At 49.1% G+C, this 10,591-nt stretch overlaps 1 protein-coding gene across 1 annotated transcript in view; it reads right to left on the reverse strand.

Annotated features, from left to right (window-relative positions):
- Positions 1–9,830, reverse strand: part of SLC24A3 (solute carrier family 24 member 3) — a 501,442-nt gene extending 491,612 nt beyond the window's left edge. Inside the window, exon 1 of the mRNA XM_021700716.2 lies at positions 9,383–9,830. Within this exon, the coding sequence (XP_021556391.2) occupies positions 9,383–9,809 (427 nt within the window). The 5' untranslated portion in view covers positions 9,810–9,830. The remainder of the gene's footprint in view (positions 1–9,382) is intronic.
- Between the last annotated feature and the right edge of the window lie 761 nt (positions 9,831–10,591).

Genomic DNA, 10,591 nt, shown 5'->3' on the forward strand with positions numbered 1-10,591 from the left:
ACGTACATACATACACACGTACACACACTACACACATACACTTAAACACACACACATGCGCACCTGAATACAACTGAAACTCGGGAGATCTGAATTAGGTTGGTGGCTTGAATCAGTCGCACTACTCTGGTTATGATATTATATTAGACTTTTGTAAAATGGCACCATTGAAGGAAACTGGGGAAAACGTACGAGGAGTCTCTCTGCATTATTTCTTACAGTGGCCTGTGTATCTACAACTATCTCCATAAAAAGGTCAGTTAAATTTAAGAAGATGGTGAAAACTATGCCTCTCCCTTATCCCTGAGCATAAGCCCTCCCAGGAGGCAACAGTTCTTACCAGTTTCGTGTGTACAAGAGTTAAGGGATAGAAAGGAGGAAGGCAGGAAAGGGGGGAGGAGGGCAGGAGGAAGTGAGCCTGAAATAACTCAGGATGGTCCTGCATTGTATCAAACTAAATTGTGCAGCTCTGTCATACTCATAACCACCCTCAAGACTACTCACTGAGCCTAGGAGAATGTTTCCGCTGAATGACACCCCCTAAACCCCACTTCCTCTCCCACTAGATTCCCATTGGATCTCCCTCCAGACACGACACGGGGTGACCCCTCTCTGAGAAATCTGACCACCCACTGATAAAGATTCAGAACTAGAGACATGGGAGCACTGCCCCAGCGATGTGGCCTGGCTGGATCACCTTACAGAGAAACAGTCAACAGACTCTTCTCCTTGCACATCATTTCAATGGCCTCACGTAAATATGAGGAGACACCAAGGATCACTTGACTTTCGAAGAAAGCACATAACATGAAAAATAAAATAAATAGACAACAGCAACTTGGAGAAACCAAGTTGGTATGTAAGCGATGATACTGTATTGAAGCAGAACAGGATGCTACTAAAAATAACTTTCACAGGGGGGTAAAAAAAGAGCTCTTAGAAACTAAAAATATGACAGCAGAAATTAAAAGCTCAGTAGAACTAAAAGATATGGTTAGGCAACCTATGGAAATTAAAGCAAAAGGATGAGAAAAAACGTAGGAGAGAAGAGACAAGAAAATCAGAAGATGAATCTCGGGAGTCAAACACCCAAATAACAGACAATTCAGAGAGAAGAGAGAGCTTAGGACGGAGGAAATCACACAAGTTCCCAGATCCAAAGGATGTCAGCTTTCAGATTAAAAGAACCAGGTGAATACCCAGGAAAATGCATGAAAACAGGACCACATCAGACATTTAACTGTGAAAGACCTGAACTTAGGAGCAAAGAGCACACATGCTTTTAGAGAGAGAGAAAGAAAGAAAAAAAAAAAAAAAAAACAGGTTTCATACCAAAGAATTAATTAAAAGTGGAACAGCATCAGACTTCTCAGGGGCAACCCTACAAGTTATAGGAGCAATGCCTCCAAAACTGTGTGGAAATTGTGTTCCAGCCTGAATTCCCGACCCACTCCCAATCTTCAAAGGGTGGGGCTAGAATTAATGTATTTTCAAACCTACAATGTCTCAAACCTTTGTTTTTGCTATTTCCACACCCCCCGTCTTAGAAAGCACCTGGAGTGTGTGATCCCCAGAAATGTATACCCCAAATGAAGGGATAAACCAAAAAAGACAGGAAACATACATGGGGTCCTTTCAACACAGGGAGAGCTGGGGGAAAGAAACCACAGGCAGGAAGAAGGTGAAGGGAGATCTCAAGATGACAGCTGGGCAGCAGATTTAACAAGCAACCTGTCCAGACTGGAACAAGCCGGAAGAATCCGAGAAAGATTTCTTCAAAAAGAGAACCGGATAGAATATCTAATGGCAGTGTACATAGCAGAGAAGATGAAGGAAACCGGAGGAAAGTTCCAGCTTTAATTAGTGGTGAAGGCTTAAAAAACAAAGCATTCGTGTTTAAGACAGAAAAATTCAGCCCAGCGCCTGTGGTGCCCTGTCTTGGCTGTACACTGGGGCTATCTGTCTCACTTGCAAAAAATCCCAATGCCCAGGCTACCCCCCGAAACGTTACATCAGAATTTTGGGGAGGCAGGAGTAAAGTTTAAAGTTCTCCAGTGATTACAAAGTGCAGAGAAGACTGAGACCCACGGAGTTGAGCAAAGATACAATTTTCACCCTCATGCATACTATTCTCAGGTCTTTATCGGTAACAACTGCTTATAACCTCCACTTTTAATGATCAGCTATACTCCACCTAGATGTCCTACCAGTAATCAAAATCAAAATGTCCAAAAAGTTATTATCTCATGTTCCTTCTTAAAAATGGGGCTACTGACTTCTTGATGTCAACTGGGGGCACCCCCTTTCTCCTGGTGGCCTACACCCCACCCCCACCCCCTTTGTTCTTTCATCAAAGTCCTATTCAAGAAACCTGCTTGTTACTTCCTTGTTCAGAATTCACAGTATGTCACACAAGTGAAAATGGCCTTTGCTGTGGTCAAGCAGTGCAGAAATGCAGCGGGGGAATGAAGAAAGAAACACCAAGTTGCAAATGTGAAATTCCACCAACTAGGTCACAGATGAGCAGACATTAATTATTCTCGCTATCGTGGAAATAAAGAGTGATTGACAAGCAAGGAACAATGCCTAGATTTCATGATTCAAATAAGCAACTTGTATTGGTTTGAACACCTCCAGATATGACAAAGGCCTTTCCCCCTGTTCACTCGAACTCCCACCTAATGTCTTTAGTCTAGAGTGCAAAGGGTCATGACCAACATGCTTCACAGTCACGGACAGGTCCAGGAAAGTTGGGTTTCCAATCCAAGGCTCAAATGCCTAGGCACAGCCATTCTAATCCCACCACTCCCTTTTCTACACATCTCATTAAAAATTAGCCAAGGCTCCATTTGGGGTCTGTGCCTAAAACCTTATCACCTTAAAATTCCCCACAGTGTTTGGGGAACCAATTTAGATCCTCGCCTGCAGTAAATGAGAGAAGCTGTCTCTCCTGCACCTCTGCCAACACCCGACATTATCATACGCTTTCATTTTTGCCAATCTGATCTTAAAAAATGGTATTTCATCATTTTTAAAATTAGAATTCCCTGACGGGCACCTGGGTGGCTCAGCAGGTTAAGTGTCCAACTCTTGATTTTGGCTCAGGTCATGATTAGGGTCATGAGATCAAGCCCTGTGTTGGGCTCCATGCTCAGCGGGGAGTCTGCTTGAAGATTCTCTCCCTCTGCCCCTCCCCCCACACTCTTTCTCTCTTTCTCGCCCCCCCCCCTTCACCCTCAAATAAATAAATAAATCTTTAAAATTAGATTTCCCTAATTACTATTAAGGCTGAGGATTTTTACTGGTGTCTACTGGTCATTTGCAATCGCTTTGTGAATTGCCTGTTCATATCTTTTGCCCATTTTTTATAAATTAGCTTTTTTGCCCCCTATTCATTACCAACCTAATTCCTTTTATTTTCCAGGTTCCAGCTTCTCCTTACCACCAACACCTCCTCCAAGCCATGATATATTTCTCATTCGTCTCTCTCGTAATTCTTGAAAATTAGTTGTTCAACACCTCTCCTCCCACTAAAGTCTAAGCCACCATGAGGACAATATTCTGGGTATCCATCTCAGACACCGCTATCACCCCAACAACTAGGAAAAAGCTGAGTGATGAACGGAAGTCCCTGGGTCTTAACCCAATAGAGTTCAGGCAGGAATTCATTCAAGGGGTGCCACTGAAGACAGTTTCCTAAGGGACCACTTACAAAGGTGGGGAGGGGTGGGAAAACCAACGAGGGATAGTGAAGCTCCCAGGACTCCCAGTGATGAACAGCATCACTGCCCCCAGGGATGAGGACAAGGACAGGACAAGTGCACCTTCCAGGAGAGAGTCTGGAAGACACCATCCATGCCTAAGAACTTAGGACTCCATGATTACAACTGGCTGGATGGTGCCCACCACCACTTCACTCAGAGAAAACCTTCTTCCACTGAATCCTTAATTCTCAAACCCTATAGGAGAATACCATGTTTCAAACCATCGCAAAGATAAACAAAAGCCAAAAAAGCTCTACAGAAACTGAAGGCAGGAAAAGAGCAGAAAAACTTGCATTACCTTCTTGGCAGTACAAGACATTTGCTATGTGACTTCAAGGATGCCTTCTGAACTCTCTGTACCTCAGTCTCCCCAACACAAGGGTCTGTTTACTATCATCCCCCCAAAAAACTTATTTCACTCAAAGAAAAGGACTCTCCTTAAGGAAAAAGAGAGTTGCCAAAATCCTGTCCTATCAGCCAACTTCCACCAAGCCTTGGAATTCTCAGCAAATGGCTGGTTTTGCAATTCTTTTGGCTTTGCCAACCCTCTGGGGTATTAAAAAAAAAAAAAGGAAAAGAAATCTTCCCACAAGGATTCAAGGCTTGCAAGTAAAGGAAATCTTTGAGAAAAATCTGGGTTGATGAGCAGCTAAGAAAAGCCAGGAGAGACACATCTATATATGTTTAGGCAGAAAATAGAAAAGGTTGAAAAGCAATGTGTTTCTAAAATACTGCTTCTATGAAAGCAACCTTCTGTTACTCCTTTACTCTCCCTAGTCGACTGAAAAAGGCAGCGTGATTCCCATTTTCTATTCATGTCCTCCTAAGCTGAGGCTAGGGAATGCAGTGGCATCCTGCTTGGATGCAAGTGGCCTTGCATTCAAATCCTGCCACTTCATGAAGTGACACTGGGCAAAGCACTCACATTCTGCAGCTCCGTGTTAGCCCATGAAAAAATGGGTAACAACACTGAATTTGATGGACGGGGGCAGAATTCTAAATTGTGAGATTACAATGTATGCCAGTAACTGAGCTCCTGAGGCATGGTAACTAGTTTTTAACACAGGTCCTGTAGTTCGGAAATCAAAACAGCTTCTTTACTCAACAAGCATCTTTTGAGCATCTACTGTGGGTGGGTGACATAGATGACAAACGTGAGCAAAGATCACAGGGTCCCTGACCTCCTGGAGCTTAGAATCTGGTGAACAGGACAGATTACTCAAACCAGAACCAAATAAATACATAATTGCCAATTGTGATAAATGCTATGAAGGGAAAATTGAGGGTGTTCAAAGAGCAAAACAGGGGATCTAGTCAGGTCAGGAAGATCTTGGGCCTGGAGGTGAAGGATGAACTAGCTGTGATGGTGACTGTGGAACAGCATGTGTGACAGGTCTGGGACTAGAAGAAGTGTCACCCTTTTCAGGAGCAGAAGAAAGGCCTAAGTAGCGAAGCATGGAAGGGAAGGCAGGGAGGGAAGATAAAGCTGGAGAATCCAGCAAGGCATCCCTGTCAGCCACAGGAGGGATCGAGAGATTGTGGTCTTTGTCCTCTGAGGAAGAGGAAGCCACAAAGCTAAAGATGTGCTCTCAGATCTGCAACGGAAATTTGCAGTTCAAACACCCACATGGCCCTCTTTCCAAATACCACCTATGGACCCCACACCTGACTTCAGATGCGCTGCCACGTTATCATGATTGGAAGGTATTCCAAATATGCATGTATTATTCACCATTTACCACCTTGGGAAATGTGTCTGATCTGTAAGTTATTATCCCTTGGACCCCTGGTTTTCCAAAGACAGCCACAACACACATGCCCATGTTACACACCAACACACATGCCCATCTGCTCGCCTTACGATATACCCTGATGCTCCTCCACTGAGTAAGTGGTGGTATCTCTGTCCCCCCTTTTTGAACTTGGGTTGACATCTGTAACTGTCTTGGCCAAAAGAAAACAGTGGAAGTCATACCATGTGACTTTTGAGGCTCAGACAGAAAAATGCTGTGCACTTCCACTTTATCCTCTTGGAACCCAGCTGCTGTGCTATGAGGAAGTTCAAACTAAGGCACATGGAGAAGCCATATGGAGAGGCCACACACAGGTGTTCTGGTTGACAGCCCAGCTGAGGGTCCAGCCAACAGCAGGCATCGACCCCAGACATGGGAGTGATGTTGCCTCCAGATGACTGCCGACCCAGCTGTCAAGTCACCCAGCCTTTCACTCTTTCCAGCTGAGACCCCAGACATGGAGTGGAGACAAGCCATCCCTACTACACCCTGTCCAAATTCCTGACCCAAAGTATCCATGAGCAAAAAAATAAAACGGTAGTTTTACACCACTATATTTTGGGGTAATTTGTTATTAGCAATAGTAACTGGGCAAGATATATATGTGTGTGTATATATATATATATAAACTTTGAACTATATATATTATATATATATATTTCTTCCTTATTCATTATTCACCTACCCAAGAACTTTCTAGAGGGGATGTCTATAATCACTGCTGAGTTAGAACCTCTGGGCTTTTTTCACACAACTTCTGGGAAAAAAGGGGACCAGTTTCCTTACTTCAAAGAAAAATTAAACACTTTCAAACCACTCAAAACACACACAAGTAATCCATTCTCACTGCAAAAACAAGAAAAAGAGAAAGAAAACCCTCGTTAGCAAATCTGACACCTTATTTCAATTGGCTTTGAAAACCGATGGAAAATGAGATCTTTATCAGCAACAACTAAATAGAGCACCTAGGCCCTCTTGCTTCCTCTCCCGCTGAAGGCTCAAGCGTCTGCAGAGCGTGTGCAAGCTTAAATAAGGCAATGCACATAAAATGTCCTTGTTTTAGCACAGTGCCTGGCACTTAAAAGCCCACAAAGTTCCAGTTATTATTACTGCTTTTGCTGCCATGAGGGTTAACCTTTGTCTTGATTCCAGAACTAATCCTTCCTTTAATAATGCTTGCGTCCCTTCTCAGCAGAAAGGACTCTATATTGGAGTTCAGTCAGATGTCCAGAAAGGGAGCTCAGATTCCATATGACCAGAAATGTTATACAACACTGTGTAACACAACTACAACACCTCTCTATCTTGGTTTGGTGAAAGGACTGTCCTCTTTATAAAAAAAGAAAAATCAGTATGTGTTAGAAAACAGGCTTCTGAGAAGTTACATTTAATCACTGCATGGCGTTCAAGGTGAATAAATAAAAATATCCCCCTTTGATCATTAGCAAGGTACCCCCCCATGTGGTTATATAAATATGACAAAGCTGCACCCAGATGGTGGCATGAATACCAGGGAACAGAGGTGGGATCAAAGAGCCAGGCCACCTCAGGTTGGTTCCACCCTCTACTCCTCAACTGCTGTGTGACCTTAAGCGAAGCACTCAGCCTCTCCCAGACACAGTGTCTTTAAAACAAGGCTAAATTCCAAACTTTTTATCCATACTGAAAGGACCCTTAAGTAGAATAGCACCCAAGTTCCAGGGTAAAAGTCACTATTCAAATACTTAAGTTTGCTGAATGGCAACCCCCAAGCTAAATGATCACTTGCAGATTCACACACATTAATTAATTAGCTCAAAAAACCTGAGCCTTGCTGAGAATCAGCTAGGCGTCATGTAATGAAATTATAAGTATCTACTTGAAGAAAAGGTGACTAGGGACAGAAATAGGACTGGCATGCCATTTGGGGGCTGGATGGCATCCCCCTTCACACTGCTAGCTTTTCGCTATTACCGCCAGTTGCTGGGGTAGGGGTATTCTGAAGCCCTACATTTATGGGAGGGGAGAGAGAGGCAGAAAGAATATGGGAGGAGAGAGATCAAGGGAAGGGACAGGGAAAAGAGTTGTGCTATGGAACTAAGTCCAGAGTTGGTGGCACCTGAAAAGAAATGTCACTGCTAGGAAAACCATTTCAAAATGACATTCGAGTCACCAGGTTTCAAGTTTGCAGAGTGTCTGCCACCCCCTTTCTCCCTGAACATCCCAGCTTTCCCAGGGCCCAGGCAGCCCCCTGCCATTGATGGACTTAACCGTATGGGTCACGTTCCCCATCCAGAAAAATGTCTTTTATAGCCTGACAGTGGTGGAAACTCTAGGACTCACAGAGCCTGAGCACGCAGGAAAAATGGCCGGCATGTAATTGACTTCACATGGTCCTTTCCAAAGGTGGCATCAAGTACAGACCGTCTTTACACTCATAAAAATCCGGTAGATTAAAGGGCGGTGAAAGAAAACCCTCCTCGTGAGAATCAGTCAGTAGATGCTTTTGGCAGGTCTGGCACTGCCCTCCGAGAGAGGTCCAGCTTCCCTCCCCAGCACAGGCCCCTTCCCGATGTCGGCCCCCATCACCAGATAATCTGGGATTCAGGAGAAAGGGAGAAAGCTGTGGAGTCCCAACGGCTCCACTGAAGACCCGGGCGGACTTTCTCATATTACCATATATGAGGAAGTCTGTCAAGAGGTCTGTTAAGACCTGAACCAAGCCCGACCATCTGCTTTCCCCCCAGAAGCATGAGACCAGCCAATTTGGGGGAGATCCCTTTTTTAATTGATGCCACCCTTTTACCATCACTATCGAGAAAGGCTTTTATTCTGCACTTCCCAACGCCTTGTATCAGAGCTACATCTATCTTAACACCAAAGCATGTATTTGTAACGGCTTTTTCTCACAACCATTTTTACGGCTGTTTTCCCACGAACTGTGCCACTTGAACGGCTAGGATATAAAACCATTTTTACAACAGTTATTCTTCCAAGTCTCTCGGTCAGTTATTTAGACAGCTGCCCCCCAGGGTCCAAACTGTTTTCAGTGGACAACTGTTCTGAGCACATTTCTCCACAAGGTCTATTTCAGCTCAAGAAAAGCCAAGGACAAAGATAAGACAAAAGTTGTGGGTAAAGGGCGGACCCACTGCAGGGCACCATGAGAGCAGTCGACAGCATGATGGGCAGGGCAATCTAAATCATTTCTTCCAGAATTGCAAGTGCACAAAAGGGATCAGCCTTCCCAGTGAGTGGTCAGTGAAAGAGAACAAGTACATTCCTAAACCCTAGCCAGGTGGCCAACACTTTTTTTCCTACCCGAAGTTCCGGGCACCTGTTCTGGAAAAGTGGGTATGGAGCTCTGTACCTGGTACATACCGCCTGTTCTATGTGGGGAACACGGGAGAATTACGTGTTCACCAGTCAACCAGCCCCCTTCGTGCCCTCAACAAGCCAAAGGTGTACAGGTGGTTACCTGCACAGGTACCGAATCTTAATCAGCACCACTTTATTGCTGGCCTGGGGGGGGGGGCGCTTCTTTAGGGTAACAGCCCCCGCCGCCTCTACCACCAGTCCTTCCAGCCGGTGGGTAAGAAGGATAGGGCCAAGAGGCACAGGTAAGTGTTCCCGGGGCCAGCCGGACGGCCCCACGTGCCGGCCGCGTTTCCACTGCGCGGTCCTCGCCTCCAGGGCCCCCTCCTCCCAAGCCCCTCCAGGGGGCAGGGGGAGTCCTTGTGTCCGGCACCCCCTCCCACCGGCCAGCCTGCTCGCCCCGAGCCCGGCCCGGGAGCCCCGAGCTCCCGGAGCCGCAGCGCCCACTCGGGGCGAGCCGCGAGCACTCACCATTATGCTCTTGCATGCTCGACAGCGACCAGAGCAGCAGCGCCACCAAGGCCAGGAAGCAGAGCTGGCTCAGCAGAAGGTCCCTCCGGCGGCTCCGGCGACGCTCGCGGTCCTCGTCGTCGGGCGACGGCATCCTCGGGCGGCAGGGCAGCGGCCCCGGCAGGCGGCGGCCGCTCCTGTCGCGGGCGGCCGCGGCGGGGACGGCGGCGGGAGGCAACCCTGCGCGCTGCAGCCGCGCGTCCTCGCTGCGCTCCCGCTCGGCCGCCGCCGCCTCCTCTTCCTCTTCCCCGCCGCTGCCGGGCTCGTCGTCTTCGTCCTCGTCGTCGCTGTCGCTCAGTCCCTCTTCTCCCTCCTCCTCCTCCTCCTCGCCGCTGGCCCGCGCCGCCGCCTCCCGGCGCTCGGGGTCCCTCTCCTCCTCGCGCGCCATGGCTCCCACGCTCGGCGTCCGCGCTCGGCCTCGGGCGGCGGCGCGGCGGGGGCGGCGGGGGCGGCCGGGAGGCGGGGGCGGTGGCGGCCGAGGAGGAGGAGCGGGGAAGGACCGGCGGGAGGAGGGCCCGCCGCTGGCGAACTCCGCCGGCTGGCGAGGCCACCCGGGCTGGCTCAGGCCTCGCCGGCTGCGGGAGCGCGTCGCGGGGCCGCCTGCCCCCTCACTCCATGGTCCGCGCGCGGGGAGCGGGGAGCCGGGGCGAGCGGGGCCGGGGCGCGTCGGGAGCACGGGCGAGGCGGGAGCACGGGCGAGGCGGGAGCACGAGCGGCGCAGCTCCCGCAGCCTGCGGCGGCGCGGCGGCTCGGGCTCGGGCTCGGGCGCGGGCGGGGGGCAGTGCCGGGGACGCAGCCCGCGCTGGCCGGCGCGGCGGAGAGGGGGCGCGTGGGGAGGAGACTGAGCTGGGGAGGGAGCCCGGTCCGCGATCCTTCGGCCCCGCGGCCGGCGGGGAGGGGGCTAGCGCAGAAGGCCCCCTCTTGGGGAGCACGCCACCGGAAGGCGGATCTCCGGGTTGAAAGAATCGCCCGAAACTTCGGAGAAACCGAGGGTCTCTTCAGCCCCCTCCCCACCCTCTGCCCTGAGCGGAGAGGCCGCGAGTGCGCTCGGCTGCGCGCGCCCAGCCCCTGGCCGCGCCTCCTCCCGCGGGCCTCCTGGGTTTCCCTCCGCCCCCTTCTGGGGTTCCCCTGCGCGCCAGGCTCTGGACCTGGAACGGGACTCTCTGGAGG

The sequence above is a fragment of the Neomonachus schauinslandi genome, chromosome 10 (assembly GCF_002201575.2).
Source record: "Neomonachus schauinslandi chromosome 10, ASM220157v2, whole genome shotgun sequence".
NCBI classification, from domain to species: domain Eukaryota; kingdom Metazoa; phylum Chordata; class Mammalia; order Carnivora; family Phocidae; genus Neomonachus; species Neomonachus schauinslandi.